The 18,544-nt window shown below is 42.5% G+C and overlaps 1 protein-coding gene and 1 non-coding gene across 2 annotated transcripts; one reads left to right on the forward strand and one right to left on the reverse strand.

The window, feature by feature from the left end:
* Positions 1 to 12,757: 12,757 nt before the first annotated feature.
* LOC144710073 (uncharacterized) lies at positions 12,758 to 13,975 on the forward strand. The gene is made up of 5 exons (XM_078583736.1): positions 12,758 to 13,102; positions 13,256 to 13,438; positions 13,522 to 13,607; positions 13,679 to 13,763; positions 13,868 to 13,975. Exons 1-5 carry the CDS (start codon positions 12,758 to 12,760, stop codon positions 13,973 to 13,975), a joined length of 807 nt encoding a protein of 268 aa, XP_078439862.1.
* A 3,042-nt stretch (positions 13,976 to 17,017) lies between these two features.
* On the reverse strand, positions 17,018 to 17,124 carry LOC144710761 (small nucleolar RNA R71). The gene has a single exon (XR_013583405.1). It is a non-coding gene; the product is annotated as a small nucleolar RNA R71 (small nucleolar RNA).
* Positions 17,125 to 18,544: the final 1,420 nt, after the last annotated feature.

Raw genomic sequence — 18,544 nt, forward strand, 5'->3', positions numbered from 1 at the left:
CGAGGGAAAGAAGGGCGAGAAAATGATGGCTAAGCTCAACACTTCTCTCCCCATTGCTGACAAGAACTGATGGTGGGAAACGCAAGACGGCACGGATAAAAACACGACTCAAAGGTACGGACAAAAATGATGAAACAAAAATGGACAATATGCCCTTTACCCAGGATATTTGAATTCGGGCGTGCGCGCGGCCACCTTTGCTTGCCAGGCAGGTTGAATGTGAACCGGCGGTGATGTCGATGACGATGGCGGCATCTCCAAAGACGTTCCTTCGGGCTGGGGCTGCGTTGCGCCATCATTTGGTGCTGGTCGATTGTTTAAGCAAGTATAGTCATTACATTGCAGTTAAACATCCTTTTTGAGCCAACACCATGGCAGATATATTTACCAAAGAAATCATCAAGTTGCATAGAGTTCCAAACTCAATTGTTTTTGACAGATGAAGTTTATTTACGAGTCATTTTTGCAAAGAGCTACATCGACTACGAGGCACTTGTTTGAAGTTCAGCTCATCGTATCATCGGGAAACCGACGAGCAATCAGGGGTCACAAACAGATGTCTGGAATGTTACTTAAGATGCTTTGCTTCTGAAAATCCTAAAAGATAGAAAAATTGGCTACATTAGGCTGAGTATGTTTACGACAATTCTTATCATGCGCCGATCAAGACGACACCTTTCAGGCAGTCTATGGTCGAGATCCTCCTTCGTTATCTCATTATGGGTCAACACCATAACCTTTTGACTGTGTTGATCAGGCCTTAACAGATAGGAATGAAATTCTTACCACTTTAAAACAACATCTTGCAAGTGCCCAATCAAGAATGAAAAGCCAAGCAGTCAAGCATAGAAGAGACGAAGAGTACTCAGAGGGGGACATGGTCTATCTAAAAGCGAGACCGTACAGGATGAAGTCATTAGCAAGAAAATCTTGTGAAAAACTCAGTCCCAAATTATCTGGTCCTTAAAAGATTCTCAAAAAAATAGGACTAGTGGCATAGCACCTAGACCTACCTCCACAGTCTACTCTCCATCCCGCTTTCCATGCATCCCATTTTTCATGCATCCCTACTAAAGAAAGCAGCGGACCCTCACCAATCTAATATTTAGTCTTTACCCTCTTTTCTAAATAATGACTATGAATGGCAGCTGTATCCTGAGCGCATTCTCAAATATCGCTACACACCATATGGAGCAGAAGTGCTTGTCAAATGGGCTTATCTTCCAAACACTGAAGCATCGTGTGAGAAGGTCCATCATTTCTACAAAACCTTTCCAAACATCCAGCGTTTGGACAAGCGGGATCCTCAGGGGGAAGTACTGATAAATACTATTCAAGGAAATATATCAGAAATAACAAGAAGAGAGAGGTCAATGGCCACCATTGACCTGGCACTGTCAACTTAGATAGAACGGAAGGAACGTGCACTTGTAAATGAGGGTTGAGGAGACCAGGTACAGGTATTATCATTTCTTGGAGATTAAGTCTGATGGTTTCGTCAAAAGAGGCAAGAGGAGCAGGATTCAGCCTGACCTTTTGGAGAGTACGAAGAAGTCAGAGTCAAGCTCGATCTAGGCATGACCTTCATCACGGCGAGGGACGTCCAGATCTTGATCTGAGGAGGAGCTTCATTGAGGGGGCTGAAGCTGCCTAGATCTGAACGGGAAGGAGCCTAATGAGAGGCTGAAGCCGTCTAGATCTGGTTTCTTGGCATTTCTTTATCGAATAAGTACTTCTCACGATCTATAGTATTCTTGGGAACATTGTGATCATTTGCAACTTTTTCAAATATCCTCATTGGAACAATCATATCATATCAGAATTTTGTAACTTCAACCAAGATAGCTTCAACGTCCAGAAAAGCTACAACAACCAAGAACCAAAATACTACCTGCTACTCGAAGACAATCGGACAAACACTAACAGGGCGTTACAAAAACCTCCAAGTCGTTAAGAGCAAGACCAGATAACTACAACTCAAATCGAGTAGCTCAACCACCAAGAGCAAGATAGCTTCAACCAGGATAGTTTCACGGACCAAAATATCACTCAAATCGAGCAGCTCCAACCAGCTTGAACACGGTGAGCTCCTACCAGCTCAGATCGAGCAGTAACAAATGATAGGCTCAAATTTTAGGTGAATTTGCTGGTTGTTTAGCAAGATAATCGTGTGAGGTTGAGAGCTTATACAACAATATTTATAAACCTCACGGCCTAGGGCAAGTGAGGGTCGATCCACAGGGAGCAAGGAAATCAGCAGGGAATTCGTTTTAATGCAATATAACTTTCAGGTTGTAGGTCTGCACTTGCATTTTATAGGATGCTATTCAATAGAACTCAATAAATTCTTTCAGGGAAGATGCGCAGGCGACCTTAACTTTGAGGTGGTAACCTCTACTTAAGGAATGAGCAGACGACTGATAAGCGACTCAGCTTACCAGTCTTCACGCTCTCGCCAGCCTGTTTGGCAATTTGCCAAACAGGTGGTGAGCGTTTGTGCAGGCCGCCTCACCCGCAGCTTAAGCTGCCGAGGGGGATGTGCCTGCACGTGCACACCTTCAGGTAGCGTGCGCGCGTAGCCCCCGCTCCGCGTGGCTGCAGCTACACGTCGCGGCCGCGGCGCTACTGCGCACGCAGGCTGCGATGCAGCTGCGCTCGCACGCGACCTTGTAATGCGTGGCCTCGGTCGTGCGCTGCGGTCGAGCGCTCGCAGCAGGGCTGCGCGCGAGCGTTGCTGCGCTGCTAAGGCATGCAGAGCAACGCCCACGCAGCTGCAGGGCTGCTCAACTTGCTGAGGCTGGGTAGCTTGGCTCTTTCGGGGGAAGAATTCGATTGGACGGAGAGGATGAACAACAGGAACGAAGTGGCAAAGGAAAACAATAACAAAACTTGAAAAAAATTGATAAACCTTCAAATCCAAACTAAACAGAAACAATGTTGATTGGAATTGTTGTAAGATCTGAAGATTCTTCCAACCCAACCAAAACTGTCTAAAATGGAGAGGGATTACAAGGCTGAAGCTTGAGATTTCCCTATGCCGGGTGTCACGTCCTTGCGGCGAGGCGTAGGTCTTCAATCCAAGCTATCTTCAGTCTGATATTCCTCTCCAACTCCACAAGCTCATCAGCTCCTGGAGGGTGCAGAAATCCTCTTCTCCAAGCCCTAGTTTCCTTAGAGAAAATTCAGAACAGCCTAAACTCAACTCTCAAGAGAGTATTTATAGGTTTCTCTTAAGTCATGCCCAGGGGCATTTTCATAATTTTTGCTTCTTTGAATTTTCGCCCGCTCCTCTTGATCCTCGTTTCTTTCCTTGATCTTCTTAACCTGTCTCTGAATGTTCACTAACCATAAAATGTTAAATATCTTCCACTTGATTCAAAGAATCAAGTGGGGTTAGTGATTTCATAAAATGATGGATATGCATGATATTAGCATGAATTAACATTCTAATTTTGATGAATGAAAACTAAGAAGATTAATTATTTGATGACATATTTGAGAGTCATCAACAAACACAGAGAAGACCACTTCATTGATGCCCCAGCTCCAACCAGTTCAGTATCAAAGCTCCGACATCATGAAGAACTTGCAGCCAACATAGGGCATTTAAGCCCTAGGCAATAGGAGAGAAAGTCCACTGAAAAATTTACCAGTCCCAAAAGATCCACGTACCCTTATATGGGGTACTAATATGGGTTGCAACATACTGAGCCTATCATAATGGGCCATACAATACATAAGAGAAAATATAGAAAGAGAAAAAATATAGAAATAAATAACTACAGTTAACACCATGCTCCACATGACCCTCTTCTCCCATTATTTTGTCATGATCACAGCTATCCACATCCCAACAAAACCCATCAATTCATATCATTTTCTTTAATCATACTCTATCCTATACACTTCTCCACCTCAGCTCTATTGATGTTCCTTCGTATCCATCTCCATTGCCTGTCCTTTTCCTTTCGTACCTTTGGTAGAGCTGCAGATAAATGTGAGTCAAGGTCATTCTTCATTAACTCAACCTTCTTGTTGGCTTCCATATCTGAGGTACATTGTTACATCTTAATTACGAGGTAGTTATTGGTTAGTGATAATTATTGATTTTCTCTCAATGTTTGTGTGATGTTGTGGTTTTGGTTATAAAGTTTGATTGGGTAGTCTTGGACCATCTACTCTCATTAAATTAATAATCATTCCCTTAGTTGGTCAATTCTCACTCCACGGAATTAGGTTCAGCTGTACAGGGTTATAACCGTTCGGATCACCCTCAAAGTATATCCTCATAGACACCTATATATTGTCATGCATGAATCCGCATATGTCGTGCATCAGAGAGAGGGGGAGAGAGGGAGGGAGGGAGAGAGAGAGGCGGAGATAAGGAGAGAGAGACGTAGAGTGAGAGAAAGAGAAAATGAGAGGGAGAGAAAGAAGGAGAGAATGAGGGAGAGGGAGAGAGAGGGGAGAGAAGAGAGAGGGGGGGAGGGAAAGAGAACGAGGGAGAGAGGTCGAGAGAGAACGGGAGAGGGAGGGCGAGAGAGAACGAGGGAGGGGGGAGAGAGGGAGAGGGAGAGAGAGGAGAGATGGGAGAGAAGAGATAGAGAGGCAAGGAAAGGAGGAGGGAGAGAGAGAGAGAGAGGAGAGGAGGGGGAGAGAGAGACAAAGGCCGAGAGAGAGAGAGATAGCGGCAAAGAGAGATAGAGAGAGAGACGGAGAGACAGAGAAGGAAAGAGAGGAAAGAGAAGAGAGAGCGGAGAGAGAGGGAAGGAAATAGAGAACGGGGGAGGGAGGGAGAGAGAGAACGGGGAAGGAAGGGAGAGAGAGAACAGGAGTGGGTGGGGGAGAAAGAACAAGGGAGGATGGGAGAGAGAGAACAAGGGAGGGAGGGAGGGAGAGAGAGAGAGGGGAGGGGAGAGAGGGAGAGAGAGCGAGGGAGGGAAGGAGAGAGAGAGAGGGAGAGGAAGGGAGAGAGAGATAGAGAGGGGGGAGGGAGAGAGAGAAGGAAAGAGAGGGTAGAGGAGAGAAAGGGAGGAACGGAGAGAGAGAACGAGGCAGGAAAGAAGAGAGAGAGAGAGAGATGAAGGGAGAGAGAGAGACAGAGAGGGAGGGAGGGGGAGAAAGAGAATGAACGAGGGAAGGAGAGAGGGATAGAGAGAGAGAGAGAGAGAGGGAGAGGAAGGGAGAGAGAGATACAGAGAGGGAGGGAGTGGGAGAGAGAGAACGGGAGAGGGAGTGAGAGAGAGCGAGGATGGGAAGAAGAGAGAGAGAAGGATAGGGAGGGAGAGAGAGAGAAGGAGAGGGCGGGAGATGGAGGGAGAGAGAGAGAAAGCGAAAGACAGAGAGAGAGGGAGAGAGGGAGAGGGAGGGAGAGAGAGAAAGAGAGAGAGAGAGAGAAAGACGGAGAGAGAGGGAGAGAGAGAGGGAGAGGGAGAGAGGAAGAGGGACAGAGAGAGGGAGGGAAAGAGAGAGGGAGAGAGGAGTGGGAGGGAGAGAGAGAGGGAGGGAGAGAGAGAGGGAGAGAGGGAGAGAAGGAGAGAGGGACAGAGGGAGAGCGAGACAGAGTGAGGGAGAGAGGGAGAGAGGGAGAGAAGGAGAGAGGGACAGAGGGAGAGAGAGACAGAGAGTAAGAGAGAGAGAGGGAGAGAGAGGGAGCGAGAGAGAGAGAGAGAGAGAACAAAAGAAAAACGGAGAGGGATAAAAATATGGATAGAGGGCGAGATACTTCTAGGGGATAAATGGAGAGGGATAAACGGACAGGGATACTTCGTTTTTGCACTGATCATGGGCACTTGCTCCTCAGTTTCCGTGATAAAAAGTGAACTAAAATCTTTAACGTTTTAAAAAATTGACTTTTTCTAAGAGGAAAAGTAAGCTATGAATCTATGATCACGAGCGACGTGGAAGCGTGGACGCCATGTAGCAAATTTTGGAATGGCCAAGAAAAGATGCTGAAAACATTATAATATAGGGAAAATGATATTTCTTTCATTTTGTTTATTTATTATTCTTCCAGTCTCGCCTTCATTCCATGATTCTACCAATAATGTGTTTAATTGTTATTTCAGTGATACTGACGCGGTTTCAACGGCGACATCCACGCTCTACGCAAAATCCTGTGTTTTAACAGAGATAAGAGAGAGAGAGACAGCGATGGAGGAAAACAGAGAGAAAGACAAAGAGATAGAGAGAGAGAGAGAGAGAGTGAATGCAAGAGGGAGGGAAAGAGAAAGACATAGAGGTAGAGAGAGAAAGAGAACGCAAGATGGACAGAAGGAGAGAGAAAGAGCTCGAGAGGGAAAGAGAGAGAAAGAGGTAGAGAGAGATGTAGGGAAAGAGAGAGAGATGGATATAGAGAGAGAAAGAAGTAGAGAGACTGAGGAAGATAGAGAAAGAAGGAACGAGAGAGAAAAATATGGGTGTGGAGAGAGAAATAGAGGGAGCGAAAGCGCGCAAGATAGAAGAAAAGAGAGAGAGAGAGATGGAGGAAGAGAGATCATGATGATGAGCATGAGGAGAAGCAGTGCACAATTACGGAGGAGAAGAAACATCAAGAACGCCGACTTCTATAATCACTCAAAAGATTAAATAATAACTTACAAAGGATCATCACCCAGATTCAAAACTGTACTGATTCATCAGCGGATATACCGTTTAGCTGGAGTTATTTCTTCAATCTCATCCTTCTTAATTCCCCTTCTTGTCTTCACTGCTTCTCCCGTCCTCTTAGATAAAGGGGAGAGAGAGAAGAGAGAGAGAAGAGAGAGAGGAAGTAAGGGAGAGAGACCGCGGGTGGACGATCCCATCTTGACTACTGAATTTTCTTCGTGAACTTTTTGATGTACCCAAACTAAGACCGTTTAGAATCCCATGATTAGGGACTTGTTGGCCATAGTCAAAGTACAACCGACCATCCACAAGACGTCTTTGGTGTCTCGGGTCTAAGGACCACTTACACAACCGTGACGTGAATCAACCTGATTGACTGCTTGTTAGAATACCATTAAGGGATTCGTACTGATCAATTCAATGAACTCTTTCCACTAAAGTGCACCCACTATCTATCCTGTGTCTCCAGACTAATGGCTATTGGATCGGCCATACTTATCATACGAGTGAGGATAGACAATACAATTCTATCCGGATACTTTGACATCCTTCTCGTGTATCATTTGAATAGGAATGTTTAGACCACATGCTTAAAGACTAGCGATCTACGTATTGCAATCACATCATAATTCACTAAGTAAAATAATGTATTCATGGACTTCATTATAAGCATCACGCGTGCACTACAATAAATATGTTTTATTAATGAACATGGAACGAGATGTGGAATGTGTGATTGGCTTTTCGGCCACTTATATTTCGATCGGCGGGGACATCATCTGTCACTCAGATTATTCATACTACGTTGGCTTTTTCCACTTAAAAAAAAAAGTGATTTGTTCAATACGTTTATACAATTTCAGAGTCAAGTTGAAAAGCAGTTTTCAACTAAAATTAAAAACTTATAGTCTGTTTGGGGTGGAGAATATCAAGATCTTCACCAATATTTAAAAACACCTGGCATTGTTCATAGGGTATCGTGTCCTCATACCCCTGAAGAAAACGGCGCATCTGAAAAAAGCATAAGCATATGGTTGAAGTTGCACTTAGTCTGCTTACTCATGCTAAAATACGAAAAAGATTTTGGGACGAAGCAGTATTGACTGTAGTATTTCTTATTAATCGTTTAGTTACGTCAGTGCTAAACTATAAATCTCCATATGAAATTGTTTTTTAAAATAAACCTGATTACTCTGTACTGAAAACTTTTGGACGACTTTGTTATCCTTTTCTTAAGCCATATGCGCAGACTAAATTAGATTCCAACTCAGAACAATGTGTTTTCTTGGGCTATATCTCTCTTCATCTAAGATACAAATGCTTGTCACTCCACACATGTACATTTTTTATCTCTAGGCATGTTATCTTCTTTGAAGAAATTTTTCCTTTTGATACGTATCATAATATACCTGACAATAAAGGGGTACTTGTATCGTTTCATGAACCAAATCCAAATGATAAATTTAACACGAATCATGATGCAAATACTCGTTTACATGTTAATCCAGATTCGATCAACTGTTCTGTAAATGATAATAATCAAAATTCTTCTTGTTTACATGATCAGTCGAATAAATTATTAAAACAAACTGAGAACAATGGTAATGATTGTGTTAATGATTCTATTAAGATATTAATGATTCTATTAATCAATCTCCTTGTTCTAAACGAAGAACATATGTTAATGATTCTATTAAGATATTGACTTGTGATCCAAATCTTCCTTCAGATTTGGAAAAATCTATATCAAGTACATTAGATTATACTCCTGAACAAGGAGATACCTTAAAGACTAAAATCCTTTTAGATATTTATAAACAGGAGAATAATCAAAATAATTTTGATTCACATGAAACTCAAACCAAGAAACGATTAGTATTTTCCTCAATTAAGCATCAACCTCCAGAGTGTTTATCTGTCTCTATTGAAAACAATGAACCAGCCAATTTTAACACAGTTTCTAAAAATAGTACATGGATGGATGCTATGACTAATGAAATACATGCGTTAATGAAAAATAATACTTGGGATCTTGTTCCTAGATATTAAACTTTCCAAATTATAGGCTATAAGTGGGTTTACAGAATTAAATATAATTCAAATGGAGATATAGAAAAATACAAAGCCAGATTAGTAGCTAAGGCGTTTAACCAGCAAGAAGGTTTCAATTACAATGAAACCTTCAGTTTTGTGGTTAAACACACAACTATTAGTTTATTACTATCAATTGCTGTAAGTCATGGTTGGGAAATTCATCAATTAGATTTTTCTAATGCATTTTTACACGGTGATTTGAAAGAAACAATATATATGGAACAACCTCAATGTTTTAAAAATCCTGATTTCCCTAATCATGTATGCAAACTTAATAAATCTATCTATGGCCTTAAAAATCACCTAGTGCGTGGTTTACTAAATTACTTATATTTCATAATAATAATGGTTTCGTTGACATAAAACTGATACATATCTTTTCTTCAAAAGTTTTACAAGTCATACTATTTTTTTTCTTATTTATGTTGATAATGTTCTTGTAATTTCACCTCACTCATCAGATATTGTGCATTTAATATCGCAATAACAATTAGTCTTTAAAATTAAAGATCTTGGACCTGCTCATTATTTTCATGCAATATAATTCATTAAACTTCAAAATGGATATTTGCTTTCTCAATCAAAGTACATTTTACATATTTTTACAACAATGTATTATGGAACATTGTAAAGAGACTAAAACGCGTTATAGCCTATCAAAACTCAACTCAACTAAAGAAAGTACTACTAATCAAAAGTTATATAGAAACTTTGTAGGATCCTTACAATATCTAACTCTTACTAGGCCCCACATTTCTTTCGCTATAAGTAAGGCCAACCAGAAAATGCATCAATCAACAAATGAGGACTGGAAATTTTTAAAACATTTCGTAAGATATCTGGAAGGAACAATTTTTCATGGTTTACTATTTCACAAGAATTTGGATTTAAATGTTAATGTTTTCAGTGACGCAGATTGGGCTGGAGATCAATGACATAGATGCTTAGCTGGTGCATTCCAAGTCTATTTAGGATAAAATCTGATTTCATGGAGCTCTAAAAAGCAGCCAATCGTAGAGAGATCAAGCACAGAAGCTGAGTATAAAGCGTTGGCAAATGCAGCAGCAGAAGTGTTGTGCATTCAACCACTCTTAAATGAGATTCACATCAATACAACAACAGCCCCTATACTCTAGTATGACAACATAGGAGCTACTTATCTGGCTGCCAATCCTGTTTTTCATGCCAGGACAAAGCATGTGGAAATTGATTTCCACTTAGTTCGTGAACAAGTTGCTGAGAAGTCTCTACAAATCAGATTCATCCCAAGCAATGGACAAGTAGCTGATGCCCTTACAAAAGCTCTCCCTCAGGCACGTTTTTCATTACTTAGAGACAAGCTCAACGTCGCTCGTCTGCCGTTTCATTTGAGGGGGAGTGTTAAGGACAAAGAAGAGGAAGACGAAGACAGGAGTGACAACTCGGCAAGCCATATCAGCAAAGGGCTCCGTGTCAAGAGCAGATCCTCCAATAAGACTTTTAATAAGATTAGACTAGTAAAATTCAAACACGTACCCTATACTCGTTAAGAGAAATAGATGGATAAGATTAAATGTAAGTTCAAATATAGACGTGTAGGATTCATTCTAGAATAGGATTACATGTAGATTGCTAGGATTTCATCTCGATAGGAGAACTAACTGACGGTTAAGGTTTAAATTATTATAGCCGTTATAACAATTATAATGGCCATGATTTAAACGTTTGTAACAAACAAATACTTATAACTACTATATGGTAATATAAATAACATCCAATGTTATCTAAATACTTTGTGGGTTTTCAATGACCTATCACAATTTTATCTCTCTCTCTCTTTCTTGTTTCTCTCTCTTCTCTCTCTTCTATCTCTGTTCTTGTTCTTGTTCTTGTTATTGTTCTTGGTCTTGAGATGCCTCCTGAGAATTCAAGGAAGTTTTACAAGAACGAGGGAGGAAGGTATATAGAGAACAAAGGAGGGAGGAAGAGAAAGAACAGGGAGGGAGGAAGAGAGAGAATGAGGAAGGGAGAGAGAGGGAGCGGGAGAGAGAGAAGGAGAGGGAGTGATGCACGACAACTAGGGGAAAGACGACTGTGGGGATAGGTTGGATATCGACGGGGGAGGATGCAGGACAGGTTTGTATGGATTGGATAAAACAGACCACAGAATCCACACGATCGAATTCGAAACTTAAAACCGATGAAATACTGGTGGTGGAGCCCCGTTCCTCGTCGAGGGCAGGAGTACTGTCTTCAACCACCGTGACGATGCCGAAGCACCAAATCTAATACTCGAATTCACGTCTGCAAGAAATCTCACGAAAGGGGGAATTTTGAGGAAAGAAAGAGATATTCAAAATCAAATCTGATGGCAATGGACGAATTCTAGAGGAATATTGGACGGAGAACACTTGACACCAAAGAGCTCAGGCGTACCTTGGCATCGGGGTGCATGATGAGGCTGCGGGAAATTCGGGTCGTGACATGACTGGGTGATCCGGGCATTGTAAAGCCCACTGGACGAAATATCTAGACGTTCCGGGTGTTGAGCGGCCCTGGCTATGAGACGGTCGGATTAAGCCTGGTTGCTCAGTGGCCCGAGTGCTTGGGCATGGGGCGTCGTTGGCGGGATGATTGATGTGCGCTTCGAAAGGGTGTCATGGATCCAGCTGTATGCGTCGCGGTAAGAAGCTTCGAGGGAGTCCGAAATTGGGGCAAGTTGCTTCGAGCGCGTCCGGAGGCGCGGGCAGCCGGGCGAGCTGCATGCGCAGGTGGCCAGGTGTGCGGCGTGCGCGGGCGCTTGCGTGTGCGGGCGCTAGCAGGCCCTAGAGTGCGCTGGCACCGGTGAGCGCTGCCCTACGTTGGTGCTGGCACTGGCGATTGCGGGTGGTCGGCGCTAGGGCACGGGCGTGGGCGGCCCAGAGCAGGTGGCCTGCGCGAGCGCAGGCACTGGTGACCCTGTGCGGGTGGCCAGTAATCAATGGTGCACAGTTTTTCGATCTAAGAGGACCGATCCGTCCCGCTTCCGAAGAGCAGGAGGAGGTGCACGATCGCAGGTTGCTTCTCGGGGATTTTTCGGTGAAGGAGGACGAGTGCTGCGGCGGCCTGGGCCTCATCGGCATTTCGGCGGTGCTCGACAGTGCACCACCGCATATGACCGTTCCTCGCCATGTTTGAAGGGAACATTTCGTGACAATGAGGGCAAACCAGCGGTCCTCTCCCATTCTCCATTCTCTCCCTCGCTGCCATCCTCCTCCTCATCGCCTTTGCCATCGCCGAAATTTGTAGTGGAGAAGACTGTTAAGGAATGTCGTAGATTTCTCCCGTCGTAGATTTCTTCGGAATTGTTGGGGTGTGTCAGCCCCCCATTACGGGAATGTGAAGGGGGAGGGCTTGACTACTCAAACCCCAATAAAGGAAGGGGGAGTTGAAAAGTTTTAACCCCCCTCCTCTTGTCTCTTTGTGGGAATATGAAGAGGCTTCTTTGGAGAATATGAAAAGGCTCTTGGCTTTTCATATTCCAGACCTTTCAAATTCCCTGAAACTGTAATTGGCCCTCTATATATAGAGGGCAAATCTATTCTGAAATGTAAGGCATATGAGTTTTCTGTTCATTCTTCTTGTCTCTTCCTCTCTTCTCCTCTCTCTCTCTCCTTTGGTTTGTCTTCATCACTCCTTGGTGGCCGCTCCCTTGTCTTGGGAGTTTGAGGAGTTGCTCCGCAGCACCATAGGAGAAGTCGCTGCCCTGCACCTAGAGCCTTGCACGTTGACGTCACGCCGGTGACGTAAAGAGGTTCTTGTTTCCTGTCTCTATACACCGACACAATTATCACGTCCGAGTTGATTCCGCATTTCACTGTAGCGTCTTGGGTCGTTGTTTCTCTTCAACGAGTTACAACAGGAACAGACTTCTCCTCCTACTTCGGAGGTACGGTGGCGGGAATCTTGAAAATCTGCGATTATCGGAAAATACGTTTTTTTCTTTCTGAATAACTACATTTTTTCTCGTTTTTCATTGTTCCTCCCACCGCGGGATATAGTTTCGGAGAATAATAGTTAAAAAATATGTATATTAATGATCCATCAAAGATTGATATGGGGTGGGACGCGATCGATCGAGAAGCTGGCGGGGAAGATTTGGCGACAGATATTCCCCGCGGGAAGGATAAGAGGAAGAGCGCAGGCTAGTTCATTGGATCTTGATAAGATTGGGGATCCTCTGCCGTTTGGGAAGATGATACTGAGAGCGGCTTGTTCTTCCCTTTTGCTCTTGTCTGTGATTTGCGCCTTGTACGTCAGGCAGAATTGGCATGCCCACAAACTCTTCTCCATCGGGGAGTACCGTTATTCCTTCTCCACGACCATTCTAAAGGGTACTACTGAAAAAACCTTTGCTTTGCCTCTAGTGTCTATTCAGCTTGTTTAAATTTATGCTTGTTGTTGCTCCAGATAAATGGATATTTCTGTATTCTCGATGCTCTGGGCACCGACAATTGTGGTATGATGATGAATGGGGGTGCCTTTCGTTCTAGCTTCTTTTTTGTTTCATCAAAATTTGCTCAATTTTGTGTAGGCTGATGGGAGAGATGTGAATCTATCTTTGATATATCCTTGCTTTCTGGGATCAAGGATGTTGGGGAGCACCGCTGTTTCCTGGCTTTCTGGCCCTAGATCTTTCATCCCGCTTGAAGACTATCTCTCTCTGTCATTTGTTGCTGCTGGTCTCTCTCTAACCATGGCTGCCTACGACTACCCGGTCTGATCAGGGACGAAAAATAAAAACCCATGAAGAAATTGAAAAGCTCACGAGTATTTGGTGAATCTCTGTTGCTTTTACAGGAGGCTGGGGCCTTGTTTGCACTGTTCTGCGGGCTCCATGCCTGCTATGGGATGATCCTTCCGTCTCTAGCGCGGCTAAGGACTGCGTAGTTCCCTTCTCTCTCTGGTTTGGATTTAGAGGCAGATCTGATGAGGGTACGGGTCTCAACTGGCGCAGGTTGGTCCCAAACGAGCTCCTGGCAGGCATGATCATCTTCTCTCTGGCCTCTGCTAATGCCTCCATACTGTTCATCCTCATTCAAGTGAGTAAGAACTCTGTCTGGTTCTTCTTTCTCCCTTGTTCATTTAAGGTGATCGATTTGTTTTTGTTCATCAGGGGGGTACTACCGAAATGTGAGCAATGCAGCGATATAAGCCATGGCTGGCTGCGTTTGGGCTCTTCACGGCGGCGGGTTGTGTTCATGTGTTGAAGCGGTGGAAGAGGCGCACCCCCAGCAGTTGGCACGACCTTTGATCGTTTTTGTTTCTTTTATTTTGATCTGAATAGTGAGCTGTACATGTAGGGAAAGGGAAGAATATTCAGATAGAGTCAATGATCCTGGCTTCTTGAGAGACGAGTGAAGTCGGCTTCGGCGTCATCATTGTTGATGATAGGCTGCTTGGTGGTGGAGACGTGGGGCAGGCAGGTTGCATCAGTGCATGTGGCTGTTTGGGGCCTTGTTTTAAGGGAGGGCCTGGGGATGGAATCTTACACTGCCCAGATCCTCTTGTAGGACGAGGATTTAAAAAGACCCCTAATAGATGACATTTTTGGGTAAACAATTTTTGCCTTGTTTTATATTTTCTCCCAGTCTCAGCATTGATCCATAACTCTACCATTCCAAAAAAGGTTCGAAAAGGTTTTAACTCCTTTTCCAATGATTCTGCTATGGATTTATCTGTGACGTCCAAGCTCCAAGTAAAATATCATGCTTGAAGAGATGAGGCGACATCAGAAAGAGGGATGAGAGAGAGATGAGAGATGTTTAGGCCATTTTCCCTTCTCTCGCACCTGCACCCTAACTTCCTTTCTCTCTTTTCTTTCGCTTTTTTCTTATTTCTTTCTTCTCTTTCCCGTTCTATTTTTCTCTCCTCCTCACTCAACCACTTTACTTCACTCAGCCATGTTTGACTTTTCTCACTCTCCCCAAAATCTATCTTCTCTTTAAATCCTCCCACTGTCAGCTAGACTATTTCCACCCATGTTTCTCTTAACATCACTCCGATCTTTATCTCTGCCACTTACTCTTAAGCCTCCATGTTTTATTGTCTTTGTTTTCCATAGCTCATGAGCTTGTCCATAAGTGATTGAACATATTTTGCTTGAAGTTTATTATGAATTTTCTCTATAAATAGAGTTATTTTGGCGAGACCCACAACGAAAGTGATCAACAATCATCACTTGTCTTCTACAGTAGTCAGCCCCTCTCATTTCCCTCTTTCTATTTCTTCAATATCATGTTCATCCTCTATTTTCTTCCCCCAGCCTCTTCATCACTTGAAACTTACCATCATTGACTTCTCTTCCACGTCTCACCCCTCTCTCGTCCATCCCCTCTCTGATTTGTTCCCATCATTTTTAAACCATATTGATATCTTATATATTCATTCTCTCGTCCTATCCCATCTTCTCAGTTCATGAACGGCCTTTTCTTCCATCCTTTCTGAAGAACTTACAGCCAACATAGGGCGTTCAAACCCTATACCACACGAGAGAGAGTCCATTGAAAAACTTACTAATTCCAAAACTTGCAATATATAGGGTCTATCATAATGGGCCATACAATACATAAGAGAAAATATAGAAAGATGAAAAATATAGAAAGAAATATAGAAAAATATACAGTTGATACCCCCCCTCAAGCTGCTAGGTTGTTGCTTGATATATCCAAAATGATAATAATATATGTGTGCAATTCTAGCTAATTTATCTACTTATTTATCTAAATCTGCATATATTATCAACATTTATGTTAAGCTACGAAAAAACATGAAATAAAATCACATTTTTCTAATTTTGAGTTAATTATTGTCATTTGTGGGACTAACCCTAGTTAACTCAATGAGTTAAGTGGAATAAATCTCACTCTCTTCTTAGTTTATGTGGAAGATGCACGAATTAGGTGAAACTTTCATGAATAAAGGGGATACATAATTGAAGTAGAAGCTATTTGGCCCAAAGAAGCAGGCCCAGCCACAATCGAGGGCCAAGAAAAGACGCCCAAATCAAGACAGCTAGCTCTAGTTTAAAGGCCCACTAAGGAAGCTCCATTAAGCCCAGTATGAGAGACATCTTGGGCCAAAGAAAGGATGTCGAGGGAAACGTCCAGGCATGATTATTTATGAGCATTTAAGGTGCTTGGATGCCAATTGAGGACACCCTTGGAGGTGGATCCAAGCCAGAGAAGAAGATCCAGCCATTCAATCCATAAATCATCCAAGGGTGGAGACTTAAAGATAGCACTTTTAATGCGAATTAAGGAAAGAAGTCTTGAACGTCCCTGGGGTGTTGAAAAGGTCTAAATGATGATTGGAGGACCATAATGAACGTGGATCATAACCCAGAAAAGAAGATCTGGACGTCCACTGTATTAAAAATCCAATGGCTCTCATTCACTCTCTCTCCCTATATGAACCCCTTCACCCTTTTGTAATATTCATTTTGTGATTCAGTCCAAAGTAATGTTTGGTGGCCTAAATGCAATTGAGTCAATGATCCATTCACCTTAGTGAGTGCAAGGCGAAGGACGAAGCACCTAGGGCTAAAGAAGCTGGTGGAAAGGAGAAGAAGAAGACCTTTGGGCCTTGGAGGGTGTGACAAAGAGGTTACCTTCTTATTTCTCTTTTTTGACTCCTACCTGTTCATCTTTTTCTTTTGGCTAGTCTAGTAGCAGCTAGTCACCGGGGAGCACGGTGACTTTATTAAGTAAATTTGTATTTTTTTCCTTTTTTTGCTGAAGGTGAGGGCAGCTAACCCTCAATAAACGGTACTTCTAACTAATTTTTTGGAGATTGATGGTCTTAACAAGGTCTAAGGCTGGGACTAGTGCTGAGGAAGATCTAGACACTCAATATCCTGCCCTTCCAGAAACACTTACACCCCAAGATAAAGAAAAATTTGATATGGCAAAAGATTGTCAGCCACAATAGGTGAGGAAAAGGATGATGCCGTACAGATCTACTCCATCAGGAAGTCTAAGGCAAACTGTCATCAACATCAATGTAGGTGAGGGGGTTATGTTTAGGTACGACAATGCCCTACTTAACTCTCTCCCTGAATTTGCTGGTCATTCTTCTCAATACCCCTTAGAATTTCTTGATGATTTTCACATTCGATGTTCCTCCCAAAATATTCGCGGTTTAACTACTGAAGTTGTAAAAATAAAATACTTTCCGCTTACTTTAAAAAATATGGTTTTTGCATGGTACAGAAATTTAGGCATAACATTTAATTCATGGGAATAAATGCATAATAAACTTCTCCATAAATTTTATTCCCCTTTCCAAAACTAATTTCTTTATAGAAAAAGAAATTTGGAAGTTTTATCCTCATTATCATGAAGCAATTACTGAAGCATGGGAAAGGTTTAATGAATTAATCTGAAAATGCCCTCACCACGGAATAGAAAAATGTCAGCTAGCTGAATTTTTTTATGCATCACTTCGTCATATTTTAAAAAACAAAGTGAATCAAAAAGCTGGTGGCTCATTTTATATGGCTCATGAGGATGAAGTTTTTTATCTTTTGAAAGGGTGGGTCAAACTGATCTGCAGGAAATAGGAGCAAGTCAAAATGGAAGAAACACCAACCCAAAGCGAGGGGGAGTGCTGCAAGTAACTTCAAAGGAAGTTGATCTTCATGTAGGGATAAGAGAAACCAACAAGAAGCTTGAAGAATTGACTTCCACTCTAAAGAACACTTTTCTCCCTAATTCACCCCTTGTGAAAGCAAAGATTTGTTCTCTATGTTCTAGCAGAGATCATGAGGATGGACCAAGCCAACTTGGAGAGGAGGAGGTACATGTGTTGAACTACAACCAGCAGACTTAGGGAGGACCAAACAGATCTATTTACAACAACCAAGGAATCTACTCCCAAGGGACCAAGCCATATTTCCAACAATGAGTCCAATTCTAGACCCCACCACAGCAGCCTTATCAAGCAGCTCCACAAAGCCAGGTACAAGATTTGTCTACTCTAACACGTGATCTCTCACATGATAGAGCAGCAGAATCGAAGGCTAAGAGAAGAAATGGAGGTGCGCATGCAAGCCATGATGGACACTCAAGAGCAGACAAGACAGCTTTTGGAGAGCTTGAAGCAAAGGACAGCTGACCATGGAGGTAAGGGAGTTGAATCTAACTCCCACTCAGGTTGATTTCCAACTCAACCTTCCATCAATCCCAAAAATTTATACAATTTATAAGAGCAAAGCCTATATCATGATAATGAGGAAGATCTTGAAGAAATTCAAGACATTTCAAAATTTAGAAATGGCAGGGAACTTCAAGATCCTTACCTAGGCAAGGAAAAAACAAAATTGGAGGAAAATATCCTAAGAGAAGAAGAGGCTCCATCACCTAGTGTGGAACCCCTACCTTCAACCTACAACCCTCCCATTCCTTATCCTTAGGCCTTAAAACCCCCTAAGTCTTCTTCTGATTATGAGTATAGACTCCTAGAGAATTTTAAGAAAGCCACTATGTCAGTAGTCGTAGAGGACATGGTTAAATGTGCACCTTTAAAGGAATATTTCAAGGATTCATGCACAGCTAGGAAAACCAAAGAGGTAGTTAAATTTTCTAAAAATGTCTTTAGTATCTTAAGGTTTGTTCCCATTAAAAAGAGAGATCTAGGAGCTCCTTTTATTACATGTGAAATTGGTGGAAAGACTTTTACTAGTCTTATTATATACAATAGCTAGTATTAGTATTATTCCTAAAGTTTTATATGAGAAATATGGTTTTGGGAAATTAGAGGAATTCTGCATGGATCTATTTCTAGCTGATGGAACAATTAGACATCCAGAGGGTAGATTATCTGA

Source organism: Wolffia australiana, chromosome 12, assembly GCF_029677425.1.
Source record: "Wolffia australiana isolate 7733 chromosome 12, ASM2967742v1".
NCBI lineage: Eukaryota > Viridiplantae > Streptophyta > Magnoliopsida > Alismatales > Araceae > Wolffia > Wolffia australiana.